Raw genomic sequence first — 24,244 nt, 5'->3', positions numbered from 1 at the left:
GGCGTAAGCTGTAGATTTACTAACCGTGCCCGGGTTTAATCTCCGATAATATAACATCCATAAAACAAAACAACAGTAACCATCCCAAAAAAATACATGTTTACACAAGTCAGTCTCAGCTATGAGAGATTCACATTCACAGCCTGGATGACAATCTTAACAATAGATTTTCAGATTTTATTTTTTATTCACCGAGAACACATTGACCCTTGACCCACAATACAATGTGATTACAATTCACAGGTAATCCAGAACACAATCAAGTCTATGTATATTTACGCGATCTAACCCAATAAACCTTTATCATTGATAATATTGGTCGCGAAAGCCTACGTGTTAAAGTCGATTTGTTTAACCAGGTGAGAAATCAAGAAACCAGGATGAGTCTCGGTTGCAAGAGTGATGATAATGGTGGTGATTCTGCTGCTGATGATGATTCTGTTACTGCTGATAATGATTCCATTATTATTGATGTTACTGGTTCTACTCCTGATGCTGATGATTATGATGGAGCTACTGCTGTTGATGCTGTTGCTCCTGTTATTAATTCTGCTGCTGATGATACTTCTGCTGATGATCGAGTCGAGTTAAATTTTACCAGGTGAGAACTCAGGAGATCAGGATGAGTCTCATTGACAAGAGTGACCTGGGTCACAAAAATGAAAAAAGCAAAACAAGTCAAACCCATGCCAGCAATGAAGCAAATAGAAATCTCACCCACAGCCCAGAGCACAATGCGATTAGCGTTCACACAAGTACACAACGGGTACGATATAATCAATGCGTTACAAATAATCTACGTGTTGCTAGACACCCTGAGACTCGAGGTTGGGTTCACACCGGATTGGTGTCTCACGTTAAGGAGGGACGCCGTTGTGGCTAGGATATGTTAACTCCCTCGCCTGGTATGCAGGAGGTCATTGGTTGGATTCCGACCCTGACAGTTGCTGGAAATTTGGAGTTTGTGTTGTCTCTATCCCTGTAATAACACACAGTGTCTTTGTGTTATTAATGCGTGTTGAGACATTATTAGTCGTGTCGTATTGTAAGGTAGATCCTCACTCTAGATATATATCAGGCGCTTAATATCTTTAACCCACTTCAAAGTCAAAACACAGTTCCCATTGTTGTCAGCAGAAGCGTTATCCCATAAATCGAAAGGTGTGGCTTCAGGTCCAAAAGTCTGACAGCAGATAATTAAAATATTAATCAAAACAAACCTTTACGAATAATATTGGTGGCGAAAGACGTCCTACTACTACTAGGTATTAAAATGGCTTATATCTCTCTCTATGCCCTGTAAAATAAAACTAGTTTGGGTGGGGGGAGGAGGGGGTCACTCGACCCCAGGTTATAACAACAATGTTTTGGCCCAGCGACACTCGGCACACACCACGAGTAGTCCCCCCCTAGTGATGCCATCCCATTCCCACCCCGGGTTTATCGCCCAACGAGCGAGTGACCACGAGGGGGACGGCGCGCGCCACTCCGTAGCGTCACGTGACGCGTGTTCCCAGCACGCCCGCGGTGGAGCTCCGCCCTCTGGGCGTTGAGCGCCACGCGGCGCGCGGTGCGAGGGACGATGACGTCAGAGAGAAGCTTGGCTCCCCCCGCCCTCCCCCACCAGTGCGCTAACCACTGCACCACCGCTCCACCACACACTACGCACATTTGAGGCTCAGTCGACCTAGGGGAGAGCCTGGACCGATTCCGATAAACGTCACTGGTGTTGGTGAACCGGTCATGGGCCTCCCGTAGGTCGACTCAGTCTCAAAAAGAGTTCCTGGTACGGTGTGTAAACATCACCACTGGGGAGACAAAGGCGGCCGGGCGTGGTGTTGGCCACCCACCCCCTAGTGTGCTGTGCCGGCCTTCATAGGGGCCGTCCATAAATGACGTCACGCGATTTTGACCACCCCCCCCCTTCGTCACACGGCGTCAGAAAAGTCAGACCCCCCCCTCAAATATGACGTCACAAAGCTCTGCCCCCCCCAAACAAAATAAAACATGCTTCAAATCGCTTTAAACTATTGTCATTGTAGTGCATATTTAATGTGGCGCTGCACTCTGATGTTGTAGGAGAAAACATGTATTAAAAAGTCTATTTAACTAAGTAGAACGTGTATATTTATTTAAGTTGCGCATTTTGACGTGACGTCACATTTTTCACCCTCCCCCCCCCCCCCCATCGTCACAAATGTCTGCCCCCCTCCCCCAGGTGCGTGACGTCATTTATGGACGGCCCCATAGGTGCTCGCTAACAGCCCTTGCCCCAACAGCCTGTGAAGGCTACACGGGGGATCTGTGTCTTTGTGTGCGCGAGTCTGTGCGTTGCGCCCGTTTCTCTGCGCTGCTCACACTCCGTGCTCTCAAGATGCACGACTCAGATCCAGAATCCTCACCGAGTCACCAACACCCACGTACAGTGCGGGGTAGAGCGGTTGACTAAACGAGTGGTGGACGGAGTGCAGCAGCTCCATGGAGTCGGCGCGGTAAAACGACAGCAGCCCCGCCTCCCAGTGCAGGTGACACCCGACTCTCCGGGGAGGATCCCTCACCGGCACTGAGGTCGCTACACCACCATGAAGCACTGAGCAGCTGTTGTTATTTTTATATAAAACCCAGGATGAGTCGTTCTGTCCCAGCCCGCACTCTTTACCACCCCCTTTCCGTGCGATCGTCCCGTACGCGACTCCAACCGCACAGCCCCCCGCCGCACCCCCCACGTCCACCTCCCAGTAGTGCTGACCCGACGAGAAGCTCTCGGAGCACAGGGCTTGTGGCCAGACATCAAAGCAGTGCGGGTTATCGGGGCGACCCTGGGAGACATCGGTCCGCGTCACCGTCCTGAGGTCCGAGGAAATCTGGAGGTTGTTGTCGGCCGAGTTTGTGTCCATAGTCGGTGAGCGTCCGTCTGCAGTAACGACAATCACAGTAGCCGTGTAACAACAGCACCACAATAACAACAGCACTCGTGCACTAACACGCACGTACACTACAATAGAGCAATTCATAATGAGCATTGTTATGCAACGTTGTAATGCGTAGCTATCGGTGTGATGACATGTAACGGGCACTTTGTCAATCCACTGCTGGATGAGGGCATCCCCACACCGTGCGGGTCGCGGGGGATATTTGACCATACTTCACCACGCCGGTCACCGCGCGTTGGCGAAGGAAGGCGGCGCAGCTGGCGAGAGCACAGAAGTACAGTACAGCGGTGCGTTTGTCTGCCCCGTCATCTACATTTTTAAAAGTCCAGCTTCAGTTCAATATTCACTGTGTAGTAGATGTAAAACATGTGATGATACCATCAAAATGTGAACTGCTCTATATATTCTAATGCAAGGCTGAAAACTTAAAATGTATTAATTGCTTTCAACATGTATTTGTTAAAATTCACGGGTCCCCCGTGAAGACGGAGACTTGTGTTGCCTCCGAAACGTCGTGATTTAATTGAGTTATTTGCATTTATTATTTTATTCTTTATTTTTACCTACGTGACTTTACCAAAACAACCTGAGAGTATGAATCCTTGCAGTCACGAAAGCTTCAAATCTAGAATTAATTGTTAAGTTAAATCAATAAAGTTCTAATAATACAAAATAAAACATTCCAATAAGAAAGTAATAGGACTTTTCAAAAATCGCAGCCTTTGCGATTTGCTAATCGCATTGTTTCAAATTGCGACTTCGATTTGAAATCGATTCATCGTTCAGCCCCACTGTGCGGAAGTACCCGTGGGAGGCAGTGGATCACAGCAGCAGCGTGGATATCAACACCGCCGCAGCGTCTCTGTGTGTGTACAACAAACACAAACATCTCCCGTGTGTCACCTTTCACAGGCTGTAGGGGCAAGTGGTGTTGGTGAGCACCTGTGAAGGCCGACACGGCACACGAGGTGGGTGTGATAGTGTAGTGATGCACACTCGTGTGTGTGTGTGTGATAGTGTAGTGATGTACACTCGTGAACGCATTTATTTTAATTTATGTATGCATTTTAGTAATACGTTAAGTCTAATTCTTATTTTATACAACCCCATTAATGTATATTATGCCATATTAAATATAATTTCTTATACTCTGGAACGGATTATTTTCTTTTCCTTTATTTCTTATAAGAAAAATTCGTTTGGTATACGTCATTTTTGGTATAAGTCCTACCTTCTGGAACGAATTAACGACGCATACCGAGGTACCACTGTAAACTGAAACTGGTGGGCTTAAGGGTCCTGTATTTATACTACTTTTTTATTACTGGAAAGTTCTTGAATGTTCTAGAAGTTACTACAAGTTTCTATTTAGCACTGAATCTATCTGGAATTCCCATTGAAAATTTGTAAATTTCAAAATATCACTGTCTTGGTCACAAAAGCAAAGTTTGTGGGAAATAATAGCCATTCGTGTACTTTTGAGGCATACACAATTAGAAAATAACACTTACTACCCAGGGACATTTTTTTATTACACAGTTTAATGAATCCTAATAATATCAGCCATAGCTTGTGTGTGTCAAAGACTCAGTGCCGTTGATGCTGAGAGCTTCAGACTTTAACACGGAACCCTAAGAATCCTAACTGTTGTTGTATCTATGCCCTGTTTTCCGTTATTAATATTAAGAATAATTAAAAAAAATATTTCTCTTTTTATTATATCTATATATACTTTTTTAATTAAATAATGAAAACAACCCACTACAAGCACACCAGGAATCTGTGAAACGGCCATTAAACTGGTAAGAAGTCGGTCACAGAAAGGTCATAGACATCCAGATGGACAAAAAGATGTATGGACTAACCTCCCAAGACATCTGGAGATGTACAGATAAGGTGCAGAGTAAATAACGGTTGAAACTTCGCGTTTTCTTAACGTTTTCCTTGCCGAAAAGTAGAAACTTAACAAAGATAATTAACCAACAAACAATAATATTTTTATTATTAGTATATGTTTCCTACCTACACGACCTTCCTAAAAACTAAAGAGTACGAATTCCAGAAATCTTAAGTGGAAACATAGTTACACTTAACCTCAGGACATTAAAATATAACTCAGAATAAAACACCAATCTCTGGAGAACTAAACTTGGCGAAGCCCCAAAATAATAATGTGACGAGGATCATTACGAATATTCATTAAACATAGACGAATGATAACCACGATACTAAGACCGAAGGAACTCATAAAATATAATTCAAGAATAAATGTAACACACAGGACCACATAAATGTATTACAAACATCTCCTCAGCCACCTTTGTCTTCCAGCGGGGTCTGGCAAGCAAGGAGGGAGCAAAAAGGTCACAAGGGGGGGGGGGGTTTGTACTGACATTGTTTGTTTTCTCTCGCAAGAGACGCGGAGAGAGGAGAGGGTGCTCACGTTGAGTTAAACACGGCCGTCTTTGTCTCCCCGCAGCACAGACAGCAAGATTTGCACACGCGAGCAAATAACATTCCCCACCCCTCCTTCCAGAATGGTTACACAGCTGTGTCTTTACTAATAAACACGCACACGACACACAAAACACACGGACGCAGATGTGTTCAACCCACAGAAAGATATATGACGGCCTTCAAACAACTCGGGAAGACTGAGTGGATTTTCCAAATATAAGCTGGGGAAAAATCCATTCAACTCAGATCGTCAAGGGCTTCGGCCCCCACCACATCTCGTCAGAGGCCCTGGGCCCCACCTCATCTCAACGCCGACAACGAAGAAGTTTTCGTCATCCAGAATGACGAGGTTCGCGGGGTAGCGACGTGCAGCTACAAGCCGAGGTCTGCACCACCTGAGAAGAATCGCTACCCTGAGTCGCCGAGCTGCGAGTGAAGCCAACAAAGACGCCAACTTCCCCCCTGCCACGAACGAAGCATCGCTCCTCGTCAGAGTGACGACCAGCGAACAACCCGCAGGAAAGGCAGAGATCGCCAAGCGAGCAAAGCAGAGAGCGCGAAGCAGTGGAGAAAGCCTGGTCAAACGGCTGTGAGGAGGAGGACAGCGCTGTTGAATGCGCCGTGTGTCTAATACACACCCAGATCAACCAGCATCAACCAAAACCGACTCGTCATCCCGCAGTGGAGAAAGAGAGTCAAAGTCTTCTGAAAGAGCGCCACCGAGCGCCACCGAGCGCCACCGAGCGCCACCGAGCGCCACCGAGCGCCACCGAGCGCCACCGAGCGCCACCGAGCGCCACCGAGCGCCACCGAGCGCCACCGAGCGCCACCGAGCGCCACCGAGCGCCACCGAGCGCCACCGAGCGCCACCGAGCGCCACCGAGCGCCACCGAGCGACACGAGCGACCGAGCATCTTCAAGGACAGCATCGTGCCAACTCGTCGTCCAGCAGTGGAGAGAGAGCAAGGGAGCAGCAGGGGCTCGCGGCGGCCACGCCCTACCCAGAGAAAACTTCTGGCCGCTGTTCGTATCTTCCCACACCACACAAGCTAACGACACAACTCCCGGCTCTAAGAATTAATTAATATTAAAAGGGGACAACGCACACACAGTACACACACGAATAAGAAAAAATTGTCATTGAGTTTCAGAAAGGGTTGCCATTTCGAGGTGGTGCGTTCAATATCAACGGATCGTGCAAAGCAGTTGCTGCCGTCGAGTTACATGAATAAGAAATGTTTTAGTCATTCATTTTCGTTAACTGCATAATCATGCCAATGAAGAAGTATTTTTAGTCATTCATTTTCGTAATCGCATAATCTTGTCCATGAATTTATTGACGTATACTTGCTTTCGGATAAGAGAGTGTCATGTGCTTGTTTAGAATAAAATTGCTTAACACCAACTGTTCGAGTGCTTCTTTCCAAGTCCATGCAAAACTATCTTATTCTTGATAACTGTATCCTGCGATGAGATATGAAAATGGAGACCTAAAATAACATAAACACACTAAGATAATCGGTAAACGTTTAATCGATGATAATCGTGTTATCCTGATTGATATAACAATGGATAAACGAAGCTAAGCCTAATTATCATAACTGCTCACAGTAACATAATCGCAAGCATCCGCATAAATTACTACGATTATCTCCGCAATTATCATAATTTATGCATGTCAATACACACATTAACATAATTAATGCGATTTGCGCATTTTTTGGAAAATTATTAATTTTTATTATTTTTATCAAAATTTCATAATCCGACACATACAACACTGTGTCTGAGTCTGTATCACGCTGCCTCAAGCACTAATAATGAATCCTAAGAATATCAGCCATAGTGTCTCTGTGTAAATCACTCACACGCAGAATAGCAATAGCATCCTCACTCAATTATACACACGTGTAGGGTTAATAGAGCTCATGTAATACTCCTTTACACTCGTGTGTGTGCTGTATGTGAACGTAGAGGTATTGCAATACATGGGCAATAGCAATGTATCTGTTTGCACAGTGATACACGTGGTCAGCCACAACGATAACCCAGTCTGGCTCTGTGAGCCTCGGGAATTTACATAGAACCCCAATAATCCTTAAGGTGCCTTAGTATGGATATGAGCCTACATCATTAACAATGAATCCTACGCATCACTACGGTGATGTAGTCTGGCTCGAGTCTGATGATGACATCCATTACAGAGAAGACTTATACTCGTAGGTTCATCTGCTACAATGGTTACTTTGGCCAACAGCATCCTTACGGATAATACAGGCGTGTAATATCAATGGAGCTTATGTAATAGTGAAATACACTCGTGTGTGTGCTATATATTATTGTCTAATGAATACATTACAGTCGTAAAGTTGATGTTTGCACGTGCAGTGTAGTGATAGACAAGGTCGACCAAGATTATGCTATAGTCTCGCTCTGTGAGCCTCAGCCATTAACTGGGGAACCTAAGAATCCTAAAAATGCCTTAGTTTGACTGAGTATCAGGCTGTGGACATGAAGCCTAAAAATCTTCAACGTGTCTTAGTCTGGATGTATGATCCTTGGGCATTACCAATCAACCCTAAGTTTATATAATCCATAATAGAGGTTTTTTGGGGTTAGATTGCGTAAATATATAAATGTGTCGTTAAAACCCGCCACCACCCGACACAGACAACTAGTAAGGGTTGCCACGTAAACAGAACGTGCCAATTCGTCACTAGTACAGCACGCCGGTGTGTTGGAGAGCCAAGCCACAACATTATTGAAATTTATATTGATGTAGTTATAAAATCTATTTCACCATATGAATTCTGCAGGCCGATTTTGTGTCCGCAGTGCTGATGGTTACAGGACGTACCCGGTACTCGTTTAAGCCAAGGGTTCATCTGGGAGAAGCTCAGAATTGGTTCTGAATCTACTCACCATTGATGATAGCCATGGCCGTGAGTCACGTGTAGGTGACCATGTTTGTAGCTCAGTGCTCAGAGCATCCCATCATCATTGCACATCCGTACTCACTCTCGCTCATCTACACATACACATACAAACAGACACAATTACAAGACCCCCCATATAGCCCAAACAGGCTGTGGGGCAAGAATTGTTAGCGAGTGACACTTCAAGGCCGGTATGGAACATGAGGGGGTGGGTGGCCAGCACCACGTAAGGCCGCCTTTGTCTCCAAAGTGGCAGTTTTTACACACTACACCAGGTAGTCATTTGATGCTGAGTCGACCTAGGGGAGGCTCATGACCGGTTCAGAAAATTGTCACTGGTGTTGGCTGTGAACGGGAATCGAATTTGTGTTGCCAGGTTCATATTGTAGCACGTTAACCACTATGCTACCACTCCGCAACATACACACAAGACACAATTACACGCACAATAAGACACATGGAACTCACACATGAATGCCAGCAGGTTGACCACAGCTCCCTGCAGGGCGCTGATCGTGGCGATGTCTTTTTTGCTGGGAGATGAGGGTGGATATCCCTTCTGAGCATCTCTCCTGTGAGACAAAAACCAGCAGTGACACACAGCCCGTGTCTTACAGAGCATCATCACGCACATCATAATTATACACAGTATCATACTACACATCATCACACACAACATCATCACCCGCCATCATCACACATGGCATCATCACACACGGCATCACAAACGGCAACATTGCGCACAGCATCACAGCACACATCACACAACCCTCGTCTTACACAGCATCATGCCACACATCATCACACAACATAACACAGCATCATCACACATCATCATCATCATAATCATCATTACTCAGCCCATGTTCCACACAAGGCGTCACCCCGTGTGTTAATCGGTGCAAGTTCATAGTCCATACCGGTGTGTCTCTTTCAGGTGAACCTGCAGGAGTCAGACACAGGGGGCGTGAGTCAGTTCACTTCCAGCCACGTTAACCACACGGTGATTGGTAGACGCGATGAGGCTGCACTCAGACATTCGCGTGGCCTAGTGTTGTTGGTTGTAATCAAGACAAAGCCGTGGATGCATTAGGACTCAATGATTCTCATCAGTAAGGTGTGGCCTCTAAAACTGTTGCCACTCGGTACCCGATGTCATGGCAAGAGGCGTCCGTGGCACTTGACATCGAGTTGCAGTGCTTGTGAACCAACATTCAAAATAATGATCCACTGCGAGCGTGAATTACAACCAGAGCGTGGTGTTACCAGAGTCCATAATTTAGCAGGGTGAACATTTGTTGAGGCAAGCAATCTCGGGATTTGTTTCAACTTTCAAAGACTCATCAGCAGTGAATGCTGAAATATAACTGCTTCTGGCTTTCCTGATGTTAAAAGCCCTTCCGTGTCAGCATTATTAATGGTTGGTATACATTTGGTAAAATGAAAAATTTAAATGTAGTGTCAAGTGGCCTCAATCTGATGTTCATTACAGGATGATGCGGTTACGATTTGTAATGCCAATGTCTGCATATATTACCAACCAATTAACTCGAGGAATTTGTGTGTTAATAGTTTTTTTTTAATTTTGAAATTCAGCGCTAGTTTAGATTTGTATTACAATATACAAATCCAAGTTGGTGAACTTGACTCTACATTTACTTTCAGAACCCATGGGCTATATGCTGTCTTGACAATGGAAGTGGCGTTATCTTGTGTTTTGTGTTGCAACACATCTGCCAAGTTTACAAACGTAATGAACACGCGAACTGGGGCACTTGCCCTGGCTCCGTGAGCGCTCTACCTGCAGGAACGTGAGTGAGTCCCTCTCCTCCTGCAGAGTGCGCAGGCGCGTGGCTGCTGCCTGGAGCTCGCTGATCTCGCGCTCGTAATGAGCGATGTTCTCCTCGATCCGGGACAGCAGCTCGCGCCCCTTCACGTCCACGCGATCCAGAGCTGCCCTCTCGTCCTCATCCAGCGTCACCCTCATACGGGTGAACTCGCCTGAGATGCGAGCCTTGGTCTGGACCATGGAATCCTGCAAGGGGCATGCAGTGGATTATATAAATTAATATTCCATGCTGTTAAGACAAAAGCCAAATTGTTTTCCGGTTACTCCAAACCTATTTTTCCCTGCCTTCACGTTATGTCTTTAGACTCACATCCCATTGAACAGGTCGATAACTTTAGGTATTTAGGTGCTATCTTGCCCTTCAATTTGATCATATCGTTTAATAAACAAAATCTTCTATATAAATAAACACATTGTCTCACCTCGGCTCCATCTTCATATAGTCCAAGCCGCCATCCTCCCCATCTTTGACTCCTGTGAAATCATCGACTGCCTCGCCTCTTGTTCCATTATACCACCTGGCCGCCCACTTTGACCTTGATGCCTCCATATCAACACATTATTGCAACCTCTGTATCACCTCCAATTTATCTCCCCTGGATATGTTTAGAGACCACCACAGGGCTGTCTTCATCCTAATATTCCTTTAAAACAAATCCGCCAAGTATGTAAGCACCTCCTAACTCTGCAAATTCCCAGTCGCAACCTCAATAAGTACCTCCCTGTTCTCTCTAAAATTACCAGAAATTAAAACTAGGTTTTGAGACGCGTCCTTCCACGCTGCTGTTACTACCCCACGTTACTGGCGTGTCCTTGCCTCAGCCTAGGCTGGGCTCCCTCCCCAGCCTCAAACACGATTAGAGGGCTGCGTAATGATTGAGATATGAACCAGTGCTGGACTCTACCTTCACAAACCTGCACTGACCCATGCAACTAAGTATGGCCAACTAGCTTCAATGATCAACACGATGTTGCGAAACCTTCGTCCAGAAGTGTATTGGTGAGGATCTCTAAATTATTTACCAAAACAGTTAAGCACACGAATCACCTTCTTCATAGATTTGTCTCTGCACATCATCAATTAAAGTATTTTGTACACAATCTATTTGCCCCATGGCCTTTTGGGACTGAATTATTGTATCAATACTGGCAGACCTCGCTAAATGCTCAGTATGCTTCCTGAAGTGAGTGCTTATCGAATCAGCGCAAAAATGGGCCATTATACTGTTGTATATATCAGGATGTGTTCCCGTCAGCGTTATTGCTTTCGGATGACCAATATATGAGGGCTTCATTGGAGTATAGGTAAAAGCACCAAAAATACAGATGGTAAACATTTAATGAATAAAAAATAATTATAATAACCATATTAAGTATGACATGCTGTGCATAATACTGTACTCCTGCTACCATGGCAGCAGTGGGAGACGAGGGTGGAGCAGCTGCTGCACTCCCAGTCTGGGGTCATTCTCAGAGAAGAGCTCCAGGACCTCTGTGAACTTAGCGGTGCCCTCAGTCTACATTTCTGTGACGAGGTATCTTTTAGATGGAGCCTGGAACTCTATCCTGGTCGAGTGAGTTCTCACCTCGCTAACATAAAAAAAATGGATTGTTTTAATTTTTTTTCATAAAAATCGTGATAATAGAATCATGGGGGGTGGGGTCTGGTTGGCTCAGCGTGCGTCACTCTCATTGGCTGAGCGAATGATGAGGGGTGGGTACGTTTCCTAAGCCAGCACTGCTGCGTGTTCCCACTCGTAAGGGCTTTATACGAGACTAGCTGTACCTGGTGAAACATTCACTGATCTAGCAGATCTTAATTAAACATTCACGCATTTTTGTTACTCATATTTTTCAAATACACAATTGCCATATTCTAGGATCTTTTCCAACACTAGATGAGGTGAATCACACGATATGACTCTTGATCGAGCTAGATATAATTGTATACTCTTTGGTTTTTTCGGTAAAGTCACGTAGGTAAAAAATAAAATAAAAAGAAATTAAATCACGACGTTTCGGAGGCAACACAAGCTTCCGTCTTCAGGTGGCAACGTCACAGCAAAATTACTGTATCACTTCACTTGATACAGTAATTTTGCTGTAGGTGGGCCGTTAGCACACACGCCATTGAGCATATATGTGTAGTTATAGCGCGCCACACATTCTCTTCCACTGTTGCTATGCGAGCGAGCAAAGTACAGTGGGGGATATGTGAGGACAGGGTTGTTGTTGTGGGATTAGGTGAGGGGGTCGTTAAGTGTTGAGACAGGTGTTCGGGGTAGCCGGGGGGACACAGGCCAGCGATTGGCTAAGAGGGTAATTGGGTATTAGCTGGCATCGCGCTGGCGGCAAAAACAAGGTCACGTGAGACCGGGGGCCAGGGGGCGAGTAATAAGCGGGGGGTTGAGATAATTAATGGGGATTAATTGGTATGGGGATATAAACCACAACGCGACAGCGAGAGGGGGTCTTCTGGTCGGCGTCTTGGATGGAGCTGCAGCGACGGTGCCCGGGGAATCGCAGAGCAGGCGGTGACGGTAGTAGAGCAGAGAAAGAGTGGGTTAGCAGCGACAGACGGAGTGGAGATAGAGAGACAGTGATAGCGAGAACGCAGTGTGCGAACAGGGGTAGCCATGCATCTGAAGGATGCAGTGTAGCATAGCAGTAGAGTCGACAGACCTAGCGAGAGAGAGACGCGGAGGAGACGCGGCGCGGCGAGAGAGAGACGCGGAGGAGACGCGGCGCGGCGAGAGAGAGACGCGGAGAGACGCGGAGCGGAGTGAGGGCGCGGAGCGACGCGGAGCGGAGTGAGGGCACGGAGAGACGCGGAGCGACGGAGGTGGACTCTTAAGCGGAAAATAAAGAGAACAGAAAGACAGCCGAGTACGAGTCCTACATATGCGTGTGTGCCGGTAGGGTGGAGGAACTGGGGCAAGGGTCACGGTAGACCTCGTGGGGAAGCCCCAAGAACCCTCTGGTGGGTTCGAGAAGGGAGGCGTGGCTAGGGCGGAGCCAAGCCACGCTGAGGGGAATATAAGCAGCAGAGAGCGAGAGCTCCAGGCTGCCGGGTCTGGGAGTGGACTCGTCTCTTCGTCGTCGCTACCGCCTTCACCTTGGCATTGCGCGGCCGGACAGTAGTTTGCTGTCTCGATCGACGCCATCGGTGCAATGCGGCAGGGTCGTGTCTGGGCTGGGTCGTGCGGCAGCATGGTCGTGAGAGAGGGAGCCAGAGTTGGTGGCGTGAACACAACACCAATATAAGGGGAGGACGGTGCCTCCTGCGACTACCCCGTCTCTGACTGAGTGTGTGCGACGCACGCCACCCGCACACACACACACAAGCTTCCAACAAGAAGGAAGAAGAGACCTATGACACTACACTTCGAAAGAGTGATAGATGCCATTCAGGACAATAGCACGGGTAATATATATATGCAAGGAGACAGAATAAAGATTTGTGGACGACATAGATCTAATGGGAAATAAGACTCATAGTCCTGCAGCAAAGTGTTCATACGCTCAATAAGTTAGGAAAGGATGCAAGACTGAGGATTAACGTGGAAAAGAAAAGGCAAAGACAATGGTGTTCAGAAGGGATACATTGAGAAAGAAGCAATAATACAAAGCAGCAAGATTGTGAATATAAAGAAACTTGTATTCCTCGGGACATCTATTAGCATGGGACAATGACTACACTAAAGATGCAATGAGAGCGAGAATCGCAAAGGCAAAATGATTAATGGCAGGATTTAATAACATCTGGAGAAGCAAGCAAATCAGCTACAAGAACAAACTGAACATCATAAGAACATGTGTGTTCAGTACAGCTTTGTATGCTTGCGAGACTTGGACATTAACAAATACTGACAGACATAAGATATTGGTACTCGAAATGTATTGCTATAGAAGGATACTGCATCTAAGCTGAACCCAAAGAGTGACCAACGTAGAAGTAAGAAAATATGGCACACAGAAGACCTGATAATGCAGCAACGATAAGGAAACTGGCACTACACATATATAGTATGGAAAACAACAGGCAAATGAAAACTATGTTGTTGTTCAGAAATATGGAAGGAACCGGAAAGAGAGTTAGACCTCACAGAGAATGGATTGACATTAAAGATTGGTACCAGGAAGATGTGGCACTACTACAGCATATTGAAAATATAGAGAGAGGAAAGTGGAAACCAATGACGACATTGGCAGTAGACGCCTACTACGGGCTATCTGCCCATGGATCGTCATGATGATGTTCACCAGGTAGGGCAGTGGTGGTGTGGTGGTCATCAAACTGTGTGGTGAGTCATTTATGAATGGGTGCTGGGCTGTCTTCACCAACCCACATTGACCAGCATGGAAATGTATTGTTAAGCAATCTGCTAGCATGAAGGTTGTGGCAAGGCCTCAATGTTACACTGGTTTAACAAAGGGTATAATTTATCCATAAGAGTTATTTTTAATACATGTGTAGTGTAATAGTGCCGGCTGGTGGACAGCGGCGGAAACTGTGGTGGACAAACAGGACACACGCCGATGAGGGTGTGCACGGTGTGTTGGCAGAGAGGAGGAACTCGGGCAAGGGTCATGGAGGACCCCATCTGGACGCCCCTGGAACCTGCTAGCAGGTTTGAGAAGGGAGGTGCGGTCAGGGCGGAGCCAGGCCGCTCTGGGAGCATAAAAGGAGCCGAGAGTGGGGTCTCGGGGCTGCCGGTTCTGGGAGTGGACTTGTCTCGTTGTTGCTGTCAATTCGTTGCCGTCATCACTGCCGTCTTCACTAGATATTGCGCTGCTTAAAGTTGTTGGCTCAGTCGGCATGGTCAGTGTTTGACCGTTAGTGTTGTGTACAGGCTAGGCTAAGCAAATGTGGAGAGTGTGTGGACAAAACTGTGGAAGTTGATAAACAAAAGGTGCCTCCTACGAACCTTGTCTCCGAATCATTGAAACTACAAATGGAGAATGTACATACATGATATATATCTTGTGTGTTGATTAACTGTGAATAACCCAACCAATAGTAGATATCAATTGTAATTTATATAAATACACGAACCCCTCCCCATCCCCTGGTCTCCGAACCTGATTGGCTCACAAGTGATGACATCGCATTTATTTCTTTATTTAAGAACAATTCTGGCTGTGGCCTGATGAAGCTGGTTGCAATTACCGGTGAAATGTCATACTCAAATTGTAAATGGTGTGGGTTTCCTCTCCAACACACCGGTTTGCTGAACTAGTAATATCTAATTGGCATGTTTTGTTTATGTGATAAACCTTACCAATTGGCTGTGTTGGGTGGTGGTGGGTTTAATGACACATTCATATTGTCACGATCTAACTCCAAAAAAAACTCTAATTTGGATAATACTAGTCGCAAAAGCCTAAGTGTTAACCTGGTGTAAATTATTTTTACCATCACAAGGTGACTTGATGGAGGATATAAATCAATCTTTAGCAGGCCGGGGTGTAGCAATGCTCATGACACATTGCCAGGCAACTCTGTCCTGGGTTACACACCATGCTGAGTGCAGGCCGCCTATATTATGATGCCTGAGATCGGCCTCAATCGTGCGCGTTCAGGTCAGCCTCGGCCTGCCCCTGGGCCACCTCCAATCCTGAGTAAGGCCATCAATGATTGCACACAGTGCTCTGGTGGGATCATTCCATGCGTCAGCCCTGCAATGTGTCAACAGAGCCAGATCCTCCTGGCTGTGACTGCTTCAGACAGCAACTGTCATGCTGTTCATCGATGGACTCCGGTATTTGAGATACATTCGCAGAGTGAATGTGAAGTCTCCGTCGCAAGCAACACTGGTCAAAGGCGTCCAGTTCTCTATATGAGGATATGCCCTATTCTAGGTCATATATTTAGTTAGAATGTAAATCCATGCAGTTGATAACAAATAGGCTCAAACCCATTCCTTGCAGAAATGTTAAAAGTACACGCAATTGCATCATTATCGGATGCCTTATACCAGGAGTGGGGAACATGTTTTCTGCCAAGGGCCATTGGACATTTATAACATCATTCGCCGGCCATGCAAAAGTATCAAATTAAAGATTATTCCGTTATAATGGTAGGTTTTTACCCTTTTAACTGGTACAAAACTGACACCTTTATTTGTACCAGTTAAAAGGGTAAAAACCTACCATTATATTTTGCCACTGGTAAAAGAGATCTCATAGTGTAAATTATTCCGTTATATTTGGTCAAAACATTTAATGAACTCACCCCTAATGTGATGGCTGGAACTGCCAAATGATTTCGCGAGTTTTATGCGGCCCGCGGGCCGGACGTTCCCCACCCCTGCCTTATATGCACAACACCAAGATTCAGTCATTAATACATCACAATGAATGCAAACTGAAATGCAAGTAAAACAAGTTTTAACATTCCATTACGTATGAATTGTCTATTGTATACTTGGGTGTGTGATGAAATAGTTTTCCCTGCGTTCCCTGTCATATATCTTCAAGTCAACTCTTGTGTTCTAGAATTAAAGAGCTAAGATTTTCTATGAAATTGTATCACAATCTTTACTTCTTTTAAGTGTTAGTTTTTAATCCAATGCACTTTTATATTATCAAACCCATAGAAAGTCATTCAATTTATCCCATATACAACTTTGCAGTGGTACTAAAACTTAACTTGTTTGTTATAAACGTTACATTTTAAAATCCACATTCAAGCAGCAATATAAATAATGTATTGCTATTTCCAATGATACTGAAGGCTCACTTGAATCTACGGAGTTGTCCTCATAGAGAGAGTCACGGACTTTACGCAGGGTGGATGCAACGAGGTCACAGAGCCCAGACGTCGTACCTGCACGTCTTTGCGAGTGGCCTTCATCTGTCCCACGGATGCCTCCGCTTTCTTCCTCTTCTCATCCACCGCTCGCGTCTCTTCTCCGACTCTACTCTGTAAGAGACGAAGTCACCAGAGGAGACTCCACTCGTTGAGCGGCTCCCTCTCAGCCCCATTCCACACGGAGCCCTTCACAGTGACGGCTCTAGAATTGCCCACCAGAAGAGTGCCACGGAAGTCAGCCTGGACTGACTTAACAGTCTGTAAGCAAGAAGACACAATGAAGAGAGAATAATAACTTCATGTTTTCTTTAATGCGATGTGGAAGTTGCGAATTTGTCAGCTCGCGTCCAGGTGTTCTAGAGGCCACAGCAGGGGACAGGGACATGATCGTTCAACACAATGTCTCTTCACTTCACGAGCAACGTCCAAACACGGCCTTCCTCCAGCACGGCTCACTCAAAAAGCCTCGACCCACCCTCCTCCTCCAGCACTCAAACTCCTGTCCCTTCCTTTCCCTGCCAAAACTGAATGGCTACCTTGAACTGAAGCGATCCCATTCTCACACCGTGAGGTACTCACCTTCCGTGTATCATGCTCATCCTCCAGTATGTCGACATCATGCCCTCTATGTTCTCCGGTGATGGTACAGGCAACGCACACCAGGCTCGCGTCCTGCTTGCAGTAGAATTTGAGCTCCTCTTTGTGCTTCTTGCATCTTCTTTCCTCCAGGCTGACAATGGGAGCCACCAGGACGTGGTCCATCAACTTGGGGTTTTTCAGATGAGGCTTCAGGTGGGTCTCACACAGGGACATCTCACACCTGAGGCAGGTCTTCACTGCATGAGTCTCCCCATCATCACAGGTGTCACAGAAGACAACCGCAGCCATCCTCTCTCCAACTCTGAGCTGCTCCACCAGGTTGGCGAGCGCCACGTTCCTCTTCAACTGGGGTCGCTCAGGGAAGGCCGCTCGGCACTGCGGGCAGCTGAAGCTGCTCGCTCTCTCCCAGATACCGTCCAGACACCGGAGGCAGAACGAGTGTCCGCAGCTCAGCGTGGAGGGGCAGTCAAACGTGCCCAGGCAGATGGGGCAGCTCAGCTCACTGTCGACACAATCACTGGGAGACGCGCTCGCCATGGCCCATGGCTTCACTCGGACTCAGTCGCTCGCCGCGGCTCACAGAGGAGCGATCGCAGAAGCAGCAGCTCACACAGCGGAGACGAATAAGGAAATGAACTGACTTCACCTGCAGTGAAGTTATAAATACTTCGAGACACGCCCTGGAATGTTCCACACGGCGGCTGGGCTCACCTGTGTAGACGTGGCGTTACAGTCACGCACTGTGTAATAGCTAAAACTGCTTTTGTGTTTAGTTTGTCCTTCCCCTGCACTTCTAATATGCACTGTTGGCTACGTGCGGTGTGGAAGAAGTTCAACACACATAGCTTTGACCGGTCTCAATTGATATATTTGTACAAACAAAACCCAGCAGCAGCAACCCGGGACACCGCGATAATGGTTTGTCCCACAGGCTGATTGACCGGCTAGGTCAGGCTGTGTGCATTGCACAATGGAACCGCACCTTGTACAAACATTCTGATGTAAAGGTGAACTTGTTTTTTTCCATCTGTGTCTTTATCCATTTTTTTCTTGCAAGGCCTTTTTAAAGTTCGCAGTCTGTAATCGTCTTCCACCTTTATCAACTAATATTTTAACTACTGGCTTCATGCATCCTCTGTTCATCTGTCAATCATTTTTTAGTTTTTTTATTCCTACGACACCGTTTTATTCTGAGTGGATGGTGGTTGTATGTATGTTGAACTTCTTTTTCACCGTACGTAGTCAACCGTGCTAATCGAAGGTGTGTGGGTGAGTGTGGAGGTGGGTGATTGGTTTCGTGTGTGGGTAAGCGGTTGGGTGAGTGGGTGTGTGGGTATGTATGTTGAACTTATGTCGCAGCGTACGTAGCCACTCGTGCTAATCAGAGGTGCGGGTGGGTGGTGGTGGAGGATGAGTGAGTGGAGGGGTTATTTGGTGAGATGGGAGACAGATGGGCAGGAGGATGGCGTGAAGGGTGGGCGAGTCGGAGGTGAGGTAGGGAGGGAGGTAGGGAGGGTGGGTGGCTGGGTGGCTGGGTGGCTGGGAGGGCGTGCAGCAGTGATTGGGTACCTGGGTGGGTGGCCTCACGCATTACCACAGCGAACAGCCCTCTCGCTAAACAAACATCGTGGTTCATTTAAGCTCATTATATGACTTTCACCGTCCATTTTCCTATTTTGCGTAAAAAGAATTAGGATTATAATCTTAGAAACCTAAAAAAATGTTTATTAATCACCTATTGTTAATGTGAATATTTTACATCCTGGACTCGCTGAGTTTGGACGATTTTATATATAAAAAAAAGTATTTAATTAAAATTTACCAGGTAAGGCCCACTGAGGTATATAGCTCTTTTCAGAAGCGATCTGGCCACAAATGATAGCTCACAGACGTGGCTTATTACGTGGACATTTCTAGCAGCCAAACACTCTAAGTGCATGTTTCTAAGTGTGGAGGGAAAAATTGGAGAACACTGAGACAAATTCACGCGACTACGGTGAGAGAGACAAGGAAACTCCAAGTACATGTGTAGGGGTCTTACGGAGGGAATATGTGTCGAGCTGATATGTATGGGATCCAACGGGAAACTAGCACAGTGGGCGGGGCTACGTCAGTGCACGGGCAGGTGCCCTCTACGACGTCCGCGCTTCGGACGTTACGATCCCCCGGGGCCCCACCCCTCAGGTATAAAAGGGAAATGTATCGGGGGGCTGGGGAGAGTTTGGTTAGCTAAGAAGAGAAGACGGAAGACGTCCCAGATAGAGCCCTGGTCTCCCCCTGCTACGCCGTCCTTGTCAGGACCGCGCAGGCTCGAGTCAGTGGCGTGGTGCCAGAGCCAGAGCCAGGGTTGGTCTGGACTCTGAGTACCGGGCCCGACTGACCAGTGTCGGGCCAAGATAGCCTCCCCTAGTCCACGAGAGGAGGACTCTGAGGCAGGCTAGGTTTAGCCTAGAGGTGTGTCCTCAGATAGACGGGTGAGGGGGCCGATACCCCCTCAGTGTGTATGTCACAACGTGTGGTGTTAAATAAACAAGTGTGCCTCCAACTCCGGTGTGAACGAGTCATAAGAGTACTACATCTGGCGTCAGAAGTAAACAACGAACATGGACACGCGCCGAACAGCTCGGGCCGGGGTACAGGAGGCGGAGGACACCGCGGGAAGTGCGGTACCAGAGACGGCTGAGGGGGCCAACGAGCAGCCGGGACCGAATGAGTCTTTACCGGGCCATCGGGAGGAAGGGGAGTCGCTGTCCGACGGGCTGCGGCTGGCGCACGCGAGGTTGGCGGAGCTGCTATACGCTGCTGCCGCCACACTCGAGACCATCACTCGGCTGGGGGCTGCTGGACCACCGCGAGGCGAGGACAGCCGACGGCCGTTGCACCTTCCCGCCATTTCTAACGTCGGCACTTTTGAAAGTCCCGCCATCGCCGCAGCAGCTGCCGAGGGCGTGGCCAACCTCAACTTGGGGTCCGACATCGACTCCGCTGGAGCTGCCGCGTCACCGCCTTCGGACGGAGCGTCACTATCTGCGCGACAGGCGATTACAGCTGCCGTTCGTGCTGACGCTCGGCCGAGTCGCGGGGACATCAAAGTGCGGTCCTCCACGGCGGTCGCGGCACTACACCAAAGACTACCCCCGCTGAAGGAGTTCGTGGCTGAGGAGGGCGACTGGGGGGGATTTCAGCGGCGCTTCCTCGCGCATCAAGAGATGGCGGGGTGGTCAGACGACGAAGCCCTCTGCGCACTACCGGCGCTCCTGGACGGCGACGCCCTCGCCGCTCTTACGTCCGCATCGAGGGACAAGCGCTCTACTCTTCAGATGGCGCTGCAATTGCTGGCTGGGGTTTACGGACCATCGGCCGAGTGTAGGCAGCGATTCTACGACCGCCAGCGGGGTGCGAAGGAGTCGCCCCTCGCCTACCGTACCAGCCTTCTGGCGCTCGCAAAGACGGCCTTCCCTCGTATGGATGACCAAGGCGTCGACGCCATGGTCACCGAGAAGATCCTTCTGCTGGCGGACGACCTGGACGTCGCCATCGTCGCGCAGGAGGACGTGGAGATGGGTTCCCTCCAAGCGGCGCGCCTCCTCCACGCCAACCTCCTGTCGCAGCGAAGGAAGGCCAGCAGGGCAGCTGCCGGCCGTACGGTGGCTGCCGTCACCTCACCGACGGAGGAGGTCTACGCCGCCGACTTCCGACAGCAGCAACGGATGGGAGCGCGGGCGGACCGGGATGGCCCGACCCGCCCCGACCGCCCGTCTTCACCACCTGCGCTCCCGCGCTGCTATAACTGCGGCGTCCGGGGCCACGTCGCCTTGGGGTGCCGTTCTCCTCGACAGCGGGGGACGACGCCTCGCCGGGACGCCGGCCCTCCTCCTCCTCCCAAGCTCCACCGACATGACCCGGCGAGTCGCGGCACCCCACATGTTTGGCCAAAGCACACACCCGTTACACATGTACACACCGCAACGAACGGGGGGCCAACATTGCACGCCATGGGGCCAACACGAACCACTATGGGGACCAAATTCGAACCAGCCCAGTGGTCCGTGTTGGCCCATCGCGTTCTAGCTGCGCCGTCGGGCTCGTCGGCCGTAGTAGGGTATATTGACGGGATCGAAGTGCGTATCCTCGTCGATACAGGTGCGTCGGCAACCATCATTTCGGAACTAATATACAACATTCTCCCTGTCCAAAGTCGTCCCTTGCTACCGGTTAATGTGCCATTCTACGCTGCTAACGGGGGCTCACTGGGTATCATGGGGCAGATTCGCGCGCAAATTTCGATCGGTGATATTAAATTGTCCGGCCCTATTTTTGTGTCCTCCTCGCTGGCGGTTCCGTGCCTGCTGGGGACGGATTTCTTGGGCAAAATGCCGATTCGGATCATGATTAATCAGGGTTGCATTGAACTCCCGTCGGGACGGCGGATGGCGTTTTTGCCTTCCCCTACTACGGATCGTTCGGCGCTCGCGACGGTACCCGCGTTTGTAGTTCAGACGGTTCGCGTGCCGCCAGGGGCCCAAATGTTGGTACCCCTGAAGCTTCGTAGGCCCTTCGCTAAGGGTCTTGGGGACCAGGGTGTCCTGCTCGGCCCATCTAGGGCTGGGGTTAGCGGGCCGCATTTGATTCCCGCTCAGACCATTGTGAGGGGGGACGGGGACCCCTTCATCGCGGTCCTCAATGTGGGGTCGCAGGCCGTGGTAATTCCCCAGGGGACCGTGCTTGCTCACGCAACGCCGGTGCCCTGTGAGGAGTCTGTCGCAAATCAGGTGCATGCTGCCACTCTGCCGACTCCACATTCGGACACCGATGAAGGGTGGCTTGAGGCGCTTTGTGCGGGATCGACGGACCTGTCGGATGTAGAGCGTCAAAAACTTAGGACACTGTTGCGCGAATTCGCCGATGTGTTTAGTCAAAACAAATTCGATCTGGGCTGCACCCAATTGCTGCGTCACCATATTGATACTGGTGACAGCGCGCCCATACGCCAAAATCCCTTCCGGCTGAGTCCCGCCGAGAAGGAACATGTCAAATCGGCTGTTGATGACATGTTAGCCGCCGATATCATTTCTCCCTCTACCAGCCCGTGGGGAGCACCGATCGTTCTGGTAAAGAAACAGGATGGATCGTTGCGGTTTTGCGTCGATTTTCGCCGCCTCAACAAAATTTCCGTTGCTGACGCATACCCGCTTCCCCGTATTGATGAATCACTCGACGCCTTGGCGGGGGCGCGATTCTTCTCCACATTGGATTTGCTTTCGGGATTCTGGCAGCTTCCTCTGGATGATGAATCTAAGCCTAAAACCGCTTTCCGTACGCCACATGGTCTCTTCCAATTTAACCGGTTGCCGATGGGATTACACTCGGCGCCGGCGACTTTCCAGCGATTGATGGAATTGGTTTTGGCTGGATTGCAGTGGGATTCGTGTTTAATCTATTTGGACGACGTTATCGTCTTTAGCAGAACATTCGACGAGCATCTCCAGAGGTTGCGGGCCGTTTTCCTCAAAATGCGGGCTGCTAATTTGAAATTTAAACCCCAAAAGTGTCATTTGTTGCGCGAATCGGTACGTTATTTGGGGCACATCGTAGGGCGCTCGGGTATTGCTACCGATCCCGCCAAAACGCAGTGCGTCAGCTCCTGGCCGACTCCCACCTCGGTGGGAGAGGTCAGGAGCTTTGTGGGTTTCGCGTCATACTACCGACGTTTTGTCGCGGACTTTGCCACCATTGCTAAACCCCTGCACGCTTTGACGTCAAAGGGGGTCCGTTTCCATTGGGGACAGGAGGAGGAGGCTGCGTTTCGCTCACTTCGGGACGCTCTGGTTAATGCCCCTCCCCTGGTTTATCCTGATTTCTCAAAACCCTTTGTGCTCGATACTGACGCGAGCAACACAGGTATTGGGGGCGTGCTGTCCCAGGTGGTCGAGGGCGTCGAACGGGTGGTCGCGTACGGTAGCCGAGTGTTGTCTCCGGCGGAGCAACGATATTGTGTCACGCGTCGGGAACTGCTGGCAATTGTCTACTTCATCCAGCAGTACCGGCCGTATCTGTACGGACAGTGTTTCACCGTCCGTACAGACCATGCAGCGCTACAGTACGCCCTGCGAGTCCAACAACCATCGGGACAATTGTCTCGATGGCTGGAGGTTCTCCAGGATTTTGATTTTCAGACCACGTACCGTAAGGGCGTTCGCCACACCAACGCGGACGCCCTGTCACGCATGCCGACCACCCCCGAATGCGCATGCCTCCTGGGGTCGGGTCGGTGCAGGCATCCTGCTGAATTGCCTGTCCCGGTCTTGGCGGCTGCTGATGACGCAGCATCAATGACTAATTCTATCGCACAACAGGGTTCTGATTCCCTGTTGGGGTTGCCTGCTACGGAATGGGGCCGGTTGCAAATGGAAGATACTTCCCTCCTTGCGTTGCGCCGCCGCGTCGGGGACCGGGGGCGGGGGAGGGGTGATGCCGACGCATGGGAAATGCTCGGTGGGTTGTTAATGCATTGGGACGGGAAATCCCATCGCCACCGGCTAGTGGTCCCTTCGGGGTTACGGGGTAGGGTGGTGTGGGCCGCTCACGAGCGCCTCCTCCACCTGGGTACCCAAAAGACCCTGGCCTTGCTCCAACTTGATTTCTTTTGGCCGGG

General features: G+C 48.9%; 1 protein-coding gene across 1 annotated transcript; it reads right to left on the bottom strand.

Annotated features, from left to right (window-relative positions):
• Positions 1–2,188: 2,188 nt before the first annotated feature.
• Positions 2,189–22,352, bottom strand: LOC144733227 (E3 ubiquitin-protein ligase TRIM11-like). Its single transcript, XM_078615021.1, has 6 exons — positions 17,569–22,352; positions 17,005–17,100; positions 10,128–10,361; positions 9,247–9,269; positions 8,795–8,898; positions 2,189–2,914 (listed from the first exon to the last, which is right to left on the bottom strand). The coding sequence occupies exons 1-6, from the start codon at positions 18,124–18,126 to the stop codon at positions 2,370–2,372; spliced, it is 1,560 nt and encodes a 519-aa protein (XP_078471147.1). The 5' UTR covers positions 18,127–22,352; the 3' UTR covers positions 2,189–2,369.
• Between the last annotated feature and the right edge of the window lie 1,892 nt (positions 22,353–24,244).

Source organism: Lampetra planeri, chromosome 45 (genome assembly GCF_965212315.1).
Source record: "Lampetra planeri chromosome 45, kcLamPlan1.2.h2, whole genome shotgun sequence".
Classification (NCBI taxonomy): Eukaryota; Metazoa; Chordata; class Hyperoartia; order Petromyzontiformes; family Petromyzontidae; genus Lampetra; species Lampetra planeri.
The sequence above is the reverse complement of the archived record's forward strand: the minus strand, read 5'-3'. Positions and strand labels throughout refer to the sequence as shown.